At 36.6% G+C, this 18,296-nt stretch overlaps 1 protein-coding gene across 6 annotated transcripts in view; it reads right to left on the reverse strand.

The window, feature by feature from the left end:
* Positions 1-18,296, reverse strand: part of MLLT10 (MLLT10 histone lysine methyltransferase DOT1L cofactor) — a 125,091-nt gene that overhangs the window by 70,958 nt on the left and 35,837 nt on the right. For 5 of the 6 annotated variants that reach the window (XM_014882203.2, XM_088160613.1, XM_014882201.2 and 2 more), the window contains 3 exons: positions 13,279-13,382; positions 9,538-9,631; positions 7,508-7,603 (listed from right to left, as the gene is read on the reverse strand). In XM_014882203.2, coding sequence (XP_014737689.1) covers positions 7,508-7,603; positions 9,538-9,631; positions 13,279-13,382 — 294 coding nt within the window. The remainder of the gene's footprint in view (positions 1-7,507; positions 7,604-9,537; positions 9,632-13,278; positions 13,383-18,296) is intronic. The other variant, XM_088160629.1, reaches the window with a different exon arrangement.

Raw genomic sequence — 18,296 nt, forward strand, 5'->3', positions numbered from 1 at the left:
GCACTTGCTCACTCATTTTCTTTAACTTACTTTCAGAGAAACACCTGTCAGATGAGTGAAAAAGACCAGCACCTCATCAAAATATCAAATTAAGGATACATCTGTAACTACTTTTTAGCTCTGATCTGTTACCAGCAGAAGAGATGTTATAAAATGTATCTTTTCAAACTTTGGACTTCCGAAGTTTGGAAAAAATGAATAATAAAAGTGAACAATAGTTCACGTCTAGTGAACTAGAATTATTTCTAGTACGGAAGAAACAAATGAGTTCAGCTTTTCTTTTAAATGGCATTAATAATTCATCACCATTTCCACATGGAAGTATCATTTAACTTACTGAAGGTATTTCCACCTACTTGCAATTCATTTTTGTCTCAGGAATGCACAGCCCTCTTGAAAGAGGTTTCTACAGGAGTTTATTTGATTAAAATACATTCCAAAGTTCAGCATTTAGCAGTTCACTGTTACAAAGGAAGAAAAAGGTTTTCTGACCCCACTCTCACCTTTCTCAGAGTGCTTAGCTTGTCAGACCTTCCATCTGCCCACTCAAACTGTTGAATAGCAGCCACAAAAAACCAAGTGGAGGGTTTTCTGTTGTTTTAGTGAGCTACATTAGTTCTGTGAAGGAACACGAAAGATGGGCAGTAACAGGCACAAGAGACACATGCAGAACAGAGACGCATGAGCTCATGGGCTCAGGGAACAGGAGAATAACTTCTGGTTTGGAAGAACTAAAACACACGAACACTACCAGCAACCATCAGTGCCTAGTCCTTTCAAGACCAAACTGTTTGGGTTGACCTTGAATTACTGCATTTTTATGCCTTCTCTATTATAAAAATCCTTATCTTCCACTGCCTTTGGCTGTTCCAAGCTTTTAAACCTCAACAATATTTTTAAAACTACTCTCCTTATTGATTATTGTAAGCAAAATCATCTGAATGCCTAAATCCCTAACTTTTCAGCTGCTGTTTGACTTCCTCAAATAATTCTAATGTATCAGAATGTTCTATTAGCAGAGAGGACTCATATTGGTTCTTTTGTCATTTATAGATTTTCTGCACTTTGTGTCACCAAAGAGTCTAAATCCTGAGTGTCATATCACAATTAACATCCTCAATGGAAAGCTGTGCATAGTTCCTGCTCATCCCAAATAAGAGGCCAGATCTGCTTGGCTATTATTAATCAATAGCTATTAATAATTGCAGAATGAAAGATTACCACAGTCCCCAAGTTTCAAACTCATATCCTAATTTATCTTATTTTTTATAAGAACAGCCCTAGCTCAGGCATTCATCTAACTAACATTTTGAACAGTAGAACCCACAGCAGAAAAATTCAGTGCAGTAGCAGCGTTGCTGCAGTCACAGTAATAAAAGCATACAGGCAAGAGATAGTCTATAGGGAGAGGTAGGACACCACTGCCAGCATTATTCATACACATAGAGCTCTAAGCAAACACTTGTTCTTAAGAACCAGTTCTTGATTCAGTTACTTAAAATACCCAAAAGCCTCACTTAAATACAGGAATAATGGTCATAATTTCAGCTGTCAATGGTAAAAGGACTCAAGAATCAATGATAAAAATGTCATCCAAAGCTTCTATGAGGTGCAAGACTACCAATTCTTATCCAGAATGAGCTACTCCTTTGATATTTAACACTAAAATACACTGCTTCTGTTATTTGCACAGTTTAATATTAATTGTTAGTAATGGATATGCAGTGCTGAACACTTGAGTAGCACTTCAAAAGCACTTCAAAAATGGTGCAAGATTAACTAAATCAATGCAACTATGTATTGTCAGTGCTCACCTTCATTCATTCCTATAAAATTACAAGTTTAAATCATGTATTATGTTACATACTGTGAAATGCTCCACTGTCTGCAAGGTAACAGAAAGATACCCATCAAACATATATCACAAAATAGGTGAGCAGGATTGAATACAGAAGGAATCCATTCAATTCTCCTGTCTCGGTCAGCTTAACATTGCAGATCATCTTTAACTGCATACGGTCTACCAGAACCCAAAGTATGGTAGGGGTGACACACACAACTTCATTAAAAAAGTATCCAGATCACCTTCTAGAAACTTTTTCAAGCCAAAATACTAGTAACCTTGTTTTAATCCAGGATCCAAAGCCCCCGAAAAGATATTTCAAAGCACCTTTTACTACTGCATCTCTCACAGTAATAAGCTATAAGAATTGAAGTCATGCTGGTGTGAATGGGATAGAGTTAATTTACTTCACCTAGTTAGTGTGGGGCTATGTTTTGGATTTGTGATGAAAACAATGTTAATAACACAGGAAAGATTTTTGCTAATCTGCCCTTAGAGAGGGCCAATGTCTTTTCTGCTTCTCACCCCACCAGAGTGTGGGCTGGAGGTGCACCAGAACCTGGGAAGGGACACAGCCAGTCCAGCTGACCCTAAATGACCAAAGATATGCCATGCCATACGGCATCGTGCTCAGTACATAAAAGTCAGAGAAGAAGAAAGGGGGGACGTTCAGAGTGACAGCATTTGTCTTCCCAGGTAACAGTTACATGTGATGGAGCCTTCATCCTGCTTTCCTGGGGATGCCTGAACACCTGCCTGCCCATGGGAAGTGGTGAATGAATTCCTTGCTCTGCTTTGCTTGCATGCACAATTTCTGCTTTATCTAGTAAACTGTTCTCATGTCAACGACCAAGTTTTTTTCATTTTTTTCTCTTCTGATTCTCTCCCCCATCCCATAAGGGAGGAGAATGAGCAAGTGGCTGTGTGGGGATGAGCTGCTGGCTAGGAGTTTTATTTTCTTTTACAGTATAAGTCAAAGACTAAAATGTGTACTTTAAGATGGAAAAAGATAGTTGCAACCTAGGCAGCCGTACAAAATTCCACATCTTGCAGAGTAGTTTTTAGGTATACCTGAGGGGGTATGTTTGCCATTTTGATTTTATAATAATTAAGTAATCTCAGCTGACAAAAGCTTAATACTATTGAGGTGTTTGCTGTGCTAATGTACACTAAAAGCATTACTCTTTTTTCAGTAATGAGGTGTTACTATAAGGTTAAAAAAATGATAGTCAAATCAGTAATTCCATAATCTCGAGAACTGAGACAAAAAGTTCCTACTTTTACTAAAATAAAAGAAAATATAAATTGAAATCAGCTTATATTCTCACTTTTTTTTTCCTCGACCTCCACAAGAGATGGTGCCAGCTCCAATAACTTTCATGCAGTTGATTATCAGGGTAACAGTAGTATACACAGAAAACAGCACAAGTTAGCAGAGAATTTTTGCAAGCAACAAGTCCTCTTAATCTTGCAGATAAAAATATCTATTACTAAATATACTCAGATAGAGTAGCTTTCTAATGAAATTTTGTTTACAAAGCCACATGCTGTTTTTTCCCAAATAGTTTTCCAAACTAGTTAGACTTTCAACAGAATTTGATATGAAGAGATGTATTAAAAAAGAAAAATCTATGCTTCTACAAAAGTTGGTACAGAACAGGTGCCCAGATAGAGAAATGCTATTCATTGGCAACAACAATAAAGACTGAAGAATGAAGACATCCCCCTTTTTGAACTCATGGAACCCCCACAAAAATTCAGTTTTAGGAAACAGGAACTGGGTTCTGCATCTTAGATAGATACGGTGTATCTATACACTGAGATAATGTGGTTTATATTTATTGACCAGCTTTTAGAGGTGCTTTAGAGGCTTGCTTCTTTCCCTCTGACTGAATAGAATTTGGAGTAAGTTAACACAGATACTCATCACCATTAGCATCTATACCACACAGCTCTTTTTCAAATAATATTTATCTAGTATTATTTCAATTATTAAAATTGAAGTTATTTCAAAGTGATCACAAATCACTTTTCTTCTAGTTATCTCTAGCATTCTTACAATTTTGCTTCAGACATCAAGAGCAGTTGAAAGGACTAAACAAATATATAAAATATATTAAACAGGACTAAACAAATATATTAAATATATTAAACTGATAGGTCAAATATATTAAACTGATTAACAGAACAGATAAATTTAATAAAAATGCAATGGAATACTGCAGTACTGAAATGAATTTGGAGCTTTTTTCCCTAAAAAGTTACAAAAATCCCCCCAATGTTCAAGTAGCATCACTTAGTTTATTAAATGAGGCGATTCATAGAGGAATGACACAATTAGAATTATCTTTAAAACACTCTCTACAGCACTCTAAAGTGACTCCTTGGGACTAAAACAGATTTTGTTGTTGTTGTTTTTTAAGATAAAAAAGAAACCACTGCTTATGCAGCTGAATGATAACCAAAAACCTGCAATCTAATCCTATTTTTACCTGTTTAGAATCCTACATGATGCATAGCAAGTCCATTTTACCTTTTCCCAGTCAGTTGTTCAGACAGTGAGGAAATGCCCCAAGAACACTCGATCTGAGTGTTTACAACTTGCCTTGGAACAGCTTACACAGCGCATTCAATTCATTAAAAAGCATCGAGCACCTTTCTCCCAAATGAAATTCATTGCCCTAACACATGAGCACAGGTTCCTTTACAACATATTGGCAAAATCTGGGCAGTTCCAAACCAATACACAGCCTGTAGAAATTTTCAGTGCACAGAGACATGGTTCAAATCTTCCCTTCCCATGGGCTCCACAACCAAACTCCCAGCTACAGTGGAACCTGCAGTGTGTGACACACTACCACAATCTCTTCCTAGGTGTTCAAGTTTCTACCCACAAAATCAGAAAAGCTATAATCTTTCTTTAAGAACAAGGCAAGCAGCAAAAAGATGCCCAAAATACATTTGTAGCTCAGTGTTTAGGACACTTATCCTGGATCCTGCATTTTAGGTTCTCCTCTGAAGCTCTCCAACTTCTGTGATAGTGACAAGAGGCTCCTTGTCACCATTTTATTCTTTTTGCCTCTTCAATCACAACTTCTTAGACATCTGCAGTCTTCAGTCATGAACCCATTTTTGTTTAATTTACATTATATGAGCCACTACAGCAGAGTTTTAAATTTTCCCTTCCTGCTCAGCTCAGGCCAAAGCACTTCTAGTAAAAAAGGCAATTGTGTAACTCAGCTGCTATATAGTACTTTACTACAAAATATATTCACATTTTTCAGAAGTTATAAATACATAAAGCAAGTAACGCCTAATTTTCATGTTAGCAGCAAAAAGAGACTTCTACTATATAAAGGTCAATTCCACATATGTTTAGCTCCTTCTTTAATATTTCCAAATATAAGACTGGCAAGCAAGCCATTCTTCCACAGCCTCATGGTGGCCTAAGTTTTCCCAAGAAAGCCTGAGTAAACACCTGGGCCCTGAAGAAAAGGGATACTATAATGGAATGTCAAGCAACAAACTACCAGTCCTCTTTCTAAGGGACATAGCCTCATCACTAATCATTTCTAAATAGCATCTCTGCCACAGAAACGAACAATGCTTAGGCAGCAGTAATCAGAGCATAATGAAGCTATTTATTCTGTAGCTTCAACATCATCATGAAAATTAAATCATACCAAAGGTTAGGTAGATTTGCTCAGGGTTTTTTGTTTTCGGTTTTTTTTATTATACCCTTACATATTTGTTATCAATTTTGTTGGCAGAGTGGCCAGAAAAGACTGAACACATACTATGGAAGGGAAACACAGGCTTTCAGCTGAGTTTGTTTTTAGAATGACAGTTACCTACATTAACATTTTCAGACCAACCTCTTCTTACTGCAGTGTAATATTCCACATGCACAAATGGACAGATTTTGAGGTCTTAGCAAGAAAAATGGTTCCAAACCACAACTCATACAGCTACTGCTTGGCAAAACAGAAAGCTTTAATGATGCCTACAGATCAGATTATCCAAATTTCTAAAGAACAAAGATGAACGATAAAGCAGAAACTACAGTGGCCTTGAGGGGCATGTGGGTGCCACACACACACACACAAACACTATTGCATCTATGAAGAAAGATCTAAATATTTATGGTAATATGACAAAAATCTAGGTTCTCAAGGGATTTAAAAAAGAGGAAATAAGGAAAGTCACCCTAAAAAACTGCCCTACTCCTCCAAGATACTTAATACAATAAATTAAATATACAGCATAAGCTGAAAAAATAGCTGACACCATTGACTAAACACAATCAGTTTGAAAGTCCCTCTAAGTGTGCCCTGTAGATTTCACAGGCATGACCTGGGAAGCATAGTATCTTCAGTCAAATTCATTTAAGAAAAACAAAAAATAAAACCCAAAATAAAACAAAAAAACACAAACCCACCAACTTACAAGTTTTGTCAACGTGAGTAAAAGTCCATGCATTTACAAAACCCCACACTTTTATTATTTTGGCCCTGAATTTTGATTTAGAGGTACAACAGCATCACAGCACACACACATTTCTGCATTACCAGATAAAGACACAATGATTCACCTACACGTTTCTCAAGTCTAAAGATTAGAATTTTTAGAAGATTATCCAAGAACAACTGGCAATCAATATTCATCCAAAATGGAAGGGATCTTAAAATCCAAATCAAATATTAAGGAGACTAAGAGTCTAAAGATTTACATTTGCTATTCAATTTCCTGTTTCTATAAATATAGCTCCTTTGTATAATAAACATTTGGTCATAAGATTCTTTGATTCCAACTTTTATGTAATGATTTTTAATAATGTAAAACTAAGTTTACCCACATCTACACAAAATCCTATTAAGCTATTTGTACAGGATGTGTGCTAGTGAGCAGTTTTGCATGTATCCTTAGAGGCTAAGAAAAGTGCCAAAGCACATTTGCATTATTGTGTCTGTTATCACCCTCTGTTGAATTTAAATGACAAATTTCCTACAGGCAACTGTTAATGCAGCAGTAATAAAAATCTAAAACAGTAATCATCACAGATTTGAAATTACTTTTAATAATATGCAAAGTCAAGTCATTAAAAGAATATACCAACATTAGAAATCGGCAGTTACGTTCTTTGTAACTTCACAGCAAGATTTCCCAGGTGAGTAACAAGGTATTTTGCCAGCACAGTGGGCTTGACCACTGGTACCAGCAAAATGTGTCAAGAAGAGATGTCAGTTCTTTGATGAGAGAAAGATGTAACAGGTGGAAACATAAGGAATTCGATGCACGTGTTTAGCCACACAGTTACTAAAATGTTTACTGCTGGTTTTCTTCCCCCTGTAGTCACAAACGGTATACAAGAAAAGCTCTAACAGAAAATTAAGGCAAAAGGGAGTTGCATGGAACAGCCTTCCCAATGGGTATGTTTCAGTATCTCAAAACTGAATACAAACAGAAACAGAAAAGTGCATATACAAATGCACCTGAAGAAGTTTCCTCATTGGATGCCAGTACCTATGGTTTATCATGTGTTATTTATTATTCAGTGCCTCAGAAGAAGATTTTCTTCACACTTTTCAGCAAAAAGTAAATTTACCAGAAAGTGCTACTTTTAAGCAGATGTGCCACATAATTAGCAACGACAAATCCACTTACTTTTTTCTCCTTCTCATGATGTTTATCCTGAGAGTGAGAGGAAGAATCACTTAAACTTTGATCATATGACCTATTAGATCCCCGTTTGCTCTTTTTCTAAAAAGAGAAAATATATTTATGGACAGAGAAAAGGAATCATTTGAATAAATAAAAAGTATAAAGCATTTCCACTGACAAGATGCTTTATTGCTTGAGGAAAAGAACTTCAGTGCTTCAGTTACTGGAAAGCTGACACTAAAATTCACAAGACTACTGAATGTACACCAGAAAAAAAGCCTCTCCTTGTACCAACCTCTACACCTCCCACAAATTTGCAAGATATGCTTTCCACAGAGAAATGAAATACACCACTTTTTAAAGATTAAAAGATGCTAGACACATTTTCAAGTTTTAGTAACATAAAACAAAAGACACTGCTCAAATGACTATCACGTGAAGCCACAGTGATGCCCTGACACATGCTTGAAATGCATTGTAAGGTGACTTCATGACTTATTTATTATTCAAGCAATCTGTCTGGTATATTTTCATTAAAATGGATTAAAAACCAGGATACAGAATGCTACAGTCATGTCTGTGATTATAAGTGGCAGTTGTAATTGCCTGCATTTCTGTAATGTCTGAGAGCCTAGTTCAGGACCGCAAATACTTTATGCTGGGCCAGTGTTCTAAATGTTGGTTTTTTCACAACTGAGAAAGTATTTAAAGACACTTCAGGCAACAAGTTTTCAGTAGAATAGCAGATGTAGAACACCCGCCATCTTCAGCAGGAAATACGAAGCACCTGTATTTACCAGGCATTAACAGTCACAATAATCCTAAAGAAAAAACTGAAACACTTAAAACAATCTTGCCAGTCTTTACTATTCTTACCACTATAGCTTCATAAGGGAAAGCTAACTAATTACATGTCCAATACAGAGTTCTGTCTTTATCATTGAACTTGGTTTTTAAATAAACATACCTGCTCTCAATCATAGCAGCACTGCAACATTGAAATCAAAGGCCTAACAGTGTAAGGGTTTGCCTTCACTACTAACTAAGAGATAATTTTCGCTCTTTTTGTATGTACTTAGCTCAAGACAGTTAAAAAAAAATCCTAGCTCGGTAAGGGCCTGGAAAGCCCTGACTTATCTTCATTATGAAGCAAATTTCATCAGTATTCACAAAAGTACAAAACTAACCTCATCAAACTTATCTTCTAGAAACTAAAATGGTTGACTGGTCCTGTGTTTTTACTTCGCTGCAACCTAAGTCACACCAAGTATTCAACTTTTTTAGCACTGAAAATAAGTAATCTGCAAGTTAAACTATACTTACAACGGTATCTGAACATAAGTCTGTATATTTTAGTATTAATAAATAACATTTTTTAAACATCAGTAAGCCCCTCAAGTCCATACACTCACACATGTACACAGAAACAGATATCTGGAACTGTCAAACTGGTAAGAAATGAAAGGAAAGACTCCAGAGGTCTGATCCAAAATCTACTGCATTAACTGAGAAATTTCAATGTTTCTAATTTCTTGTTTACTTTTTAAAAATCAAACCTCAAGTTACTTCCTTAAGGTTGTGTTTCAGAGAACTTACAAGGTGGGAATGCTCACTGGCTACACAGTGAGAGATAGAACAAAAGAGGTTGGGCAGAAGAGTAACAGAAGCAGAAAGAAACTGAGTGCTTCTTTATTCTCTAGAAGTAGTATTTTCTAGTTTATTCCAAAATTGACTGAATTCCTAGAAGGTACTTAAACAAATAGCAAAAGAAAACATTCCAGGAACTCAATGAAAAAAAACCACTAAATGTGCATGCTATTTCTGGCAGAGGGGGAAAACCCACACATCTATAAAGTAACCACTTATAAAAACATTTCCAGCTAGTACTTCTGTAACTGTGATTAAAACATTGTTTTAATGAAATGCAATCTACTTTTTGAACTACATGAAAATATTATTTCTAGTTCTAATGGTAATTCAGAATAAAAAAATAAGTCAGTCACATTTATTTATAGAATTTAATAAATACATACCAGTTTATTAAAATGGTATTTACAGTAGCCACAGTATTGGACGTTATCTGCACCATTGCCTTCCTCTTCACAAAGAAGTCCTGCAAACTGTGCACTAAAAATAAACCAAACAACATTCAAGGAAAACCATTTTACACCAGTTTGTACCACAATATCACACCTGATAACATATGAATGCTTATATCTGCAATTAATAGGAGATTTCCACACAAATAACTTCCAGTGGTATTTGAGCACATAACCAACCTTTGTAGCCCAGGAAAAAACATTTATAATGAATCTTTAATCCACTCACACAAGATTACATCTTGCAAATCTACATTTACTATGCAGCTACTTGCAGAAATAAATAAACAAAGCAATCTAGAATTACTTTTTGCTCAAATTCAAGCAAAAAAAAAATCTATCTAAGGAAAGAACAGCTTTTAACAAAACCATACTACGGCTCCAAAGAAGAGTGTTTTCAGAACTTGAATATATGCTTCTCTGATTTACCATGAAAATTACCGGGTTTTTTTAATCTAACTTGAATTGCATAGTAAATCAAACTGCATTTACTAGTTTAAAATATTGTGGCAGGCTAATTTCTTTTGAAAAGACCAACAGTTACAGTTTGCATTGACTGGACTAATTATTACCTTATTTTACTACAATTTTTTCAAAACAATTTTCTTTTTCACCGTTTATAATGTTGATATATTTTCTTTATCAAAACCAACTTAGATATTGACAACCAAATATTGTTACATCTTCCATATAATTTTCATTCCCATATGTTGGGGTTTAGGATTCTTCCTTTTGTTTCTTCCTCTTAGGGAATTTTCTCCCATATGTTGCTAGGAGACAACAACTACTGGGTACTTAAGGGAGACAAAAGAAGTTGCCAAACTCAGGGGAGGAGGGCAACTGGCTGCACTTCTCTTATCAGAGGGTTTCTCTGGGAGGGGCAGAGATACCCGAGAATGGGGCTGGGAGAAAGGGGGCTGGGGCAGCTGCTAGTTCTGGGCACTGGGAGGGGTCAGAGGCTGGGCTGCTGCGGGGGGAATTGGCCACCACTGCGGGGTTCAGTCTCCTGCTGCCTTTCTTCTACCGTGAGCGCTCTGCTCCTAAGAGCGGCCGCTGCACTGGGCCCTGATTAACACCAAACAGGGCTCGCCATTAACTTCGCCATCTGCTCAGGTGCCTCAGAGGAAACCTCAGGATCCCCGAGCCCCATCCCGCTCCCAAGGGAGTGTCTCTGCCCTGTTCGGGAGGCAGACTGCAACTGTCCGGCCGCCTGCCCATTTTCGCTACACTGTAGCCCCAAGGCCGGGACATCCCCGCGGCTCCAGCTACAACTGATGAGTTTCGGATACACCTCACCTACCGCCCCGGTATTGTGCTCGTCCCCGCCGTTCCAGCCTGCGGCTCCCGGCGGTCCTGCTGGGGCACCAGCATTGACTGCCCCAGGGGGTTCGTGCAGCAAAGCCTTTCTATAGGGTCCTGCCCCACGGGTTCATGAAGCAAAGCCTTTCTATAGGGTACTGCCCCACGGGTTCATGAAGCAAAGCCTTTCTATAGGGTCCATCCCTTCCCGTCTCGGCACAGCCTCCATCACCGCGTGCTCCCCGAGCCCGCGCCACAGCGCCTCCTGCAGCCGCGGGGAATCACCGCACCTGCCCCGCCGGCCGGGAGCCAGCAGCGCCCCTGGCGGCTGTGCCCGGAAGTGCACCAACGGGAAAAGGCTTACAGAGAAGAACTGCTCCCTGGGGTTTGCAGTTCGTGTTTTTCCTTTTTGTTTGCTGTGCTGCCATTGTTATTGTCTGTTTGCCTTGTTATGCACATACATGCCAGTAAAGATTGTTATTCCTTTTCCAGTATCTTTGCCTAAAAGACCCTTAGTTCCAAAGCTACAATAATTCAGAGGACGGGGGGTCATACTCCCCATTCTAAGGGAGACTCCCACCTTCCTTGTCAGACACCTGTCTTTCAATCCAGGCCACCATAATAATGCAATGTTACAGTCAAAATTACACACAGGAGTATTTAAATGAAAGAAGACTATATAATGTGGCTCATTTTCACACATTTTAAAAAGTATATTTTTGGAAAACCCAGAAATACTAAAATACATGCACATGTACAGCTGATACCAACTAGAAAAAATAATTAAGAGGATGTCTTTAAGCAAAGATCTATTGTTTCTAAACTTCTTTTAGCAAAAAAAAGGCACTCAAGCTCATTTTTCATTAGACAATAGCTCTGATAATACCAATTTGATATACTTTGCCCTGGATTTCTAGTAGTCTTCACATTTTTCTTCCATTTTTAAAAAATATTACAGAAACCTCTAATTATCTCCAGTCCTACTACTCTCCAGCTAGACATCATTTTGTAGTATAGACCATGTGTTTGAACTGAAACATTCTAAAATGTGGCAAGATAGCTGTTTTAATTTTGAACTTAAATCTCATGCTCTTCACAGTATTCACTGAAAACAGGGTTTTGGAATAAAGTAAAAAGATGAAAAGGACTCTTGTATGTATCCAAGTGTTTGAAAGGAAAGAGACTTTTTCATACAAGCCCTTGGATGTATACATTTTTTCACATCTGTAAGTAATCCCTTTACATGGTATGCACGCTTTGAGGAACACAATCCATTTTCACCATAAAAAGAAACTTGACATTGATCACATCCAATGAAGAATTAGATGCTTGTAAAAGAATAAAACCTGTGAAGTAGTCAAGCAATTAAAAGAAAAAAATAAATTAAGAGTTGCCAAGATTATCAGCACCAAAACAATGGAATTAAACCCTTCAAGATCTCCACAAGACATACAAATTGTCACTTGGGTACACTGAAGAAAATATATTTAAGTGATTTAAGCTGATGTGCACATACCATTTCCCTGACTAAACTAGTCATGAAGCAGCATACTGAGGCAGTCATAAAATAGACAGGTAAATCCATAGATTATGTAGCTAGACAGCCTATATAGATCTGTCCACTACGGTAAAATAACTCCAGCTGAAATTGAAAAAACAAATAATGCCTGCAAATTTTGGAGTGGAACTCTTTGCTTCCTTTTACCTGTTAACATGTGGTTTAATCTAATTATCCAGCCTCTTTTAGAAATCCATAAAGTGAAACAAGCATCTCCTGAATGCAAGGAAAACTAAGTATCTTAAAGTGGAATGAATCAGATGGTGGAGAACACAGCTTTTTTTTCCTCCAGCAGTAACACATGAAATCAGAATAGTTCAGGATGATCTGTACCACTTAGATAAAACCAGTGAAGTGAGTTACTCCCAAATGTTTGGAAATCCGAACTGGCATGGGTGAGTCTGGTGCATTTTTATGTATGGCTCAGTAATTTTCCCACTGATTTACCAAAAGTAAACACCAAAATCAGTTAGAAGGCAATGCTAACAAACGGTGTCTTCACACTCCCATATCCCATTAAACATCCTCTAAGAAAAATAGCCTAAGACCAAGAAAAAAAACCAAAGTCCCTTATACTCATTCACAGGAGCACACATCATTTAATACCACCCAAGGGAGTACTATCAGACAGTTCTGGCACGTCACAGCAAAATCTATGCTGCCACTGCCATATTGTTAGTAAATAACTAATATTAAAATAAACCACTTTACTGTACTTCTTTACTCAAGGACGTACTAAATAAGGAGTTTATTCATTACACTCTGTGTATTGGTTCTTTCTGGAACATCAGAGATATTAAATAAAAAAACATACTTACCATGTTACGTGAAAAGCTTGTCGACATCCATGTTTATTACATGTCATACAAGCACCAGTGGCTGCTTTACTTTCTCTGCCTTGTTCATCACAAATATAGCATGTCTATCAAAGAGAAAATACTTAATTTGATAAGAAACATACCAATAAATTCTGTGTTACAGGAGATTCTAGGTTGAGAACAATTGCATTTTGCAGTTAAGCCGGTGTAAGAACTTCTTTATGAAAGCCTAATCATGCTTGTTAGTAGAAGGAGATCACCTGGTAGACTCGGGATTTGTGTAACATTTCAGCAATGTTTAGGCAGTACAAATACTAATTTGCTTACATTTCATACCACTGTCAGCCAGCCAAAGGGTTAACTAGCCAAGGGCTAATAGCATTAGGCTTCCCAACTGTCCTTGCTTTCAAGTTTGTGTCTATGTCCTTTTAAGTCTCAATAATTTTCGTACTTATTTAACATAACCTGTATTCGTGGCATTCAGAAATATCAGATGAGACTAAGTGCCTAATGGTACAATATGCCCTAAGGTATACATCTATACAAAAACATACAAAAACCTGCAAACTTGAAATCTTATTTGTACATTTGGTGCAAAGAATTTTCAGAAGTGTCATAGCATGTTTCAATATTCATATGATGCTGAGCAACTTTTAATTAAATTAGTGTTTAACAGGACTCTGCTTTATTTGGATGACTACTTCAGCATGACTTGGACAGCCCCATAAACATTTTGTAAATTAATCAAGAACCTTCTGTAAAAAAGCTTAAATGAGTGTACCAAACCCATTTCAACCTCCAAAACAAGCTAAAATGAAAATAACCTATTTAGTACCTGGAAATCTTTTCATAGCATTTTTCTCAATTTATTTCTATTTCTGAGATGCCATGGAAATTTTTAATCTTTTCGAAAATGTTCTTAGTAAAACAGAAAAAAAGATATTAAGACAAAAAAATCCAAATTCTTCCTCATTATTCAATACTTTCTCTCTTTTTTTAACATGTGGCCAATAAATATGGATACATACTGTACGGAAGCTCCCTACTATAGTAGGTGTCACTACAAACTCTCACCAGCATTCCAAGGAGAAACATCAGGCAAAATTAAATCTCCCTACACTTTTTGCTGTCCTAATTACTGAAACAGCATTTAGAGAGATTCTATATCATATCACATTCATGTGTAAAATTTAACAATTTAAGAAGAGAGTCTTTATGAAAGTATCACCCAGCACTGAGGTGGTTTAAGTGTTTATTTTCATATGAGAAAACCTTACTGAGTATTAAACATTAAGGACACTCCTACCTCTATGGAAACCCCATTATCAGATCCTTAATGAGAAAAGAGAAACTTCCTTATGCCAAAAAATAAAATTGTCTCTATTTTAATTGACTTAGAATTTTATTCACAACCTCCTTTCAGTGAGGCAGAGAATGAGTAGAATAATAAAAATAACATCAACCATGGCTAGCAGAAAACACAGTGGAAAAACATGGACCAAAAGACCATTGAAATTAAAAATAATTATATAATGCAAAACCAGTATTACTTAGGAAAATGAGTGAAATTCACAGATCAGAGCAGCTTGTTACAGAGGTTTTTAGAACAACATTTAACAGGAGGTGTCAGCTAACTAAAGCATTTTTGTTAATATGCAAGACTTTGAGAGTTATTCTTGTACAGTTTCCACACTACTTTAAAAAGCTAATAGATCCTAAAATCATACCCTATAACCTAACATTAAAAAGATCAGAACGAGGATAATCCTACTTAATTCTTTGCCTTGCTTCTTTTGTACATCAAGGTGGTGAATACTGATAATTCCATTGTTTGACAGGGTCTGAGACTGGCTGCTTTTTACCCTTCCATACCATGACCTGACATATTTAGATTTTAGGAACAAACAAGGTCATGATCTATCAACTTCATCTGAGTCAATATATTAAGTAAGTAACTTCAAAGTAAGATACCTCTATAAACAGAGAGTTCCACAAACCCCATAAAACTCAATCTCCAGTTACTTTCTGTTTTTTTCAGAGTTTTGTTTCATGTTAAATTTTTTCCTCACTGAAGCTCAGAAAGAAAAGCAATACAAGCATTCCACATACTAGAGATGTAGACTCCATTTTTCAGTATTTACCCTACATGTAGGGTCTCTGTTTTGGGACCTCTTTGAGCAATTTACAGTAAAATGACTGAAAAATGACTACAAACTACATTATGAACAAGTTTAAATGCAACATGGTGGACTGACTACTCATTTTAAGAAGCTCAAAGAACTTTCCTACAATAGTCATGAGAAGCATTAAACCTGTTTCCTAGTATTCCATATGAAACAGGGACAAAGAAGGTTCACTCTCCTGTTCCAACAGACAGTAAGTTCTCTACAGCTGAGCTTCTCATATTTGTACCTTCTCTTAGCCACAGAAACAATTCCAGAAGCCTGAGAACCCGTGTCTTTCTTTCACAAAGGAAGACTTGCATGTATTTGCAAATCCGTACGAACACTACACCTCTGAAGCCTCTGAAATGTGGAAGTTTAAAACTCTGTCCCACCACCTACAGCTGCGCCCTTCTTCAAAGCTCTTAAGGGAAGAGAATACTCTCCCAAATTCACTGGAAAAGAAGCAAAAGCTTTTGACTCAGCAAGGAAATGTTACTCAAAAACACAACAAATACCTTACTTCCTTTAAAGGCAAAATATGTATTTTGCACAGCTGTCTTTATGTTACTGTCAGTATTCTCCCTTCAAAAATTCAAAGTGCAAACTTTCTTTGCAAAAGCAAAGACAGAAGGGAAGATGATGCAAAAAAATTTATAAGGCAAATAGTAATTTCAGAAATAGTTTACTCATATCAACTACCCAGTGGCATTCCCTGATCACAAAATCAAACCTAGGAATTGTACAGAATTCTCATTGTTGCAGCACGTACTGAAAGAGAAGTTTGGCAGCTGCATTCACTACTAGGCAAATCAAGAAATTCCAAACACACTTATCTTTTAATCAGTTCTTAAAAGAGATTCCTAAAAGCAGTAATTATATACAATTATCACATAGTTTCAAATGAACCTGAAAGAGACAAATAAAGCTGACATAAAATAAAAATATTATCCATGCATAACCATACAAAGAATAAGAAACACCTATTTCTGTAAAGAAGAGCAACTAATAGTCCACGTTTTTTTGGAAGCCACTGTGTAAGAAGAGCTTTCCTGATAGCTAACTTACTAATCAAATCATTCAGTGGATATGTAATGTGATAGTTTTTATCCCAGAAGCAGGCAAACTTTAGGGAAATAGCAGCCAAATGTCTCTATATGGATAAGCCCCATGCTTTCGTATCTACAGCATTTCTTCTTGCATTTAAGATTACTGTACTTGGTAATATTGGATATTTCACAGTGTTTAGTAAAGAAACAAGTGCATAGGGAAAAAACCCCAAACATTAAATTAAGTACTATGTCCTGGCAAAACTTCAACAATATTTACTTTAAAGACTACAGTATAATTTCTCCCTCATGGTAATTTTCCTTGGCTCCGTTTTCCCCCAGTTCCATATGCTAGTGTTCTATATGTATCCAGCCATGCACAGAGAATTATTTAGAACTTCGCAGGAAATAATATCTTACTTAAAATCTCCTATTCCAACCTGAGCTGACAAACAGAATGAAATTATCACTAAGCCTCTCTAAAAAAAAAGAAACTACTCCAGTCATTTTTTCCTAATTACATTTGCATTTGTTCTCAATGTGCAACAAATGTTTCAATAACTGTTTGTCATATCTACTTCTCAAAAAAACAGCTTTCTTTCCCATTTTTAGGCAAAGCAATAAAGTCAGAGTAAAATGCTTTACAAAATATCTGATCTAAAAAAATATTTAAATAGCCACAAATTATCTTGAATAGCAATAGGAGTAGAAGGTGAAACTATTGCAGGCTACATGAAAAGGGAACTAATAATTGTATTGGTTTTGGGAGGTATTGCTCAAGAATAGCCTACCCGAGGACCCACGGCAGTTTAACCACAGCAATACTGAACTCAGCACCAGACCTAGCAAGAGTTGAGTTCCCTGTCAGACAATACTTCTTAAATTCAGTACTGTTACAACTGGACTGCTGCTGGCACTGCAGTTAGACTGGTTTCAGAAGGTTTGCTGCAGCAACTGCAGTACAGCCATTTATTGGATTCCCCTGAAACCCACAGCCTCTATCTCCCTGACCCAAAAAGACCAAATAATGACAGTGAAATCTGAGTTCTGTAAAAAGAGAGAACAAAAATAATAATAACTTGCAGGCTAGGAGTGTGACCCCAAACTTTGATATTTCTGACACCGGTCTCATTGTACTTCAATAAACTAGTGGCCTGATAAAAGCAGTTTTAGGCTGACTGCTAACATGGAAAATAAGCCTCAATCAGAACACCTGCCCATAGCACAGAGAACTAAGAGCTGGACAACATCAGAACTCTCTCTACATTAACTGTATGGTGCTAGTAACTATCTAGTGAGAAAAAAAAATCACAGTAACTACAGACCAACAAAAATTAAAACTGGAATTTTAACAGCAAAACACAACTGTATTGTCATATATTTAGAAAAAAAACTGTTTGAGAAAGAAGCAACTTTAGTTATGAAGAAAAGGAATTAAAGACTAAAGACAGAGACAGACAATGGATTTTCTCAACAAGTAATAATAAAAGACGCAGAGTACATTTTTTGAAGTTACAAGGATTTACTCATCCAATATCCAATTACCATCAATGGAAATGGTGTGAGATAAAACAATTCATGAAATTTTTGAAGTACATTAAGAGACAACTACTACCAATTAAAATAAAATTATGACTGACTACTACCAAGGAAAAAGAAAACTGATATTCTGTTTCCTCAGAGTTGGGAGAGAAAAAAATGAATTAATTTATTATAGCAAATCTCTGCTGCTTTGTGTCCAAGCAGAAACATTTTATCAGTTCTGTACTGAATCTCACTGTGGCACGTTCTTGACAATGCAGAGGGA

Source organism: Sturnus vulgaris, chromosome 1 (genome assembly GCF_052056855.1).
Source record: "Sturnus vulgaris isolate bStuVul1 chromosome 1, bStuVul1.hap1, whole genome shotgun sequence".
In the NCBI taxonomy this organism is placed as follows: domain Eukaryota; kingdom Metazoa; phylum Chordata; class Aves; order Passeriformes; family Sturnidae; genus Sturnus; species Sturnus vulgaris.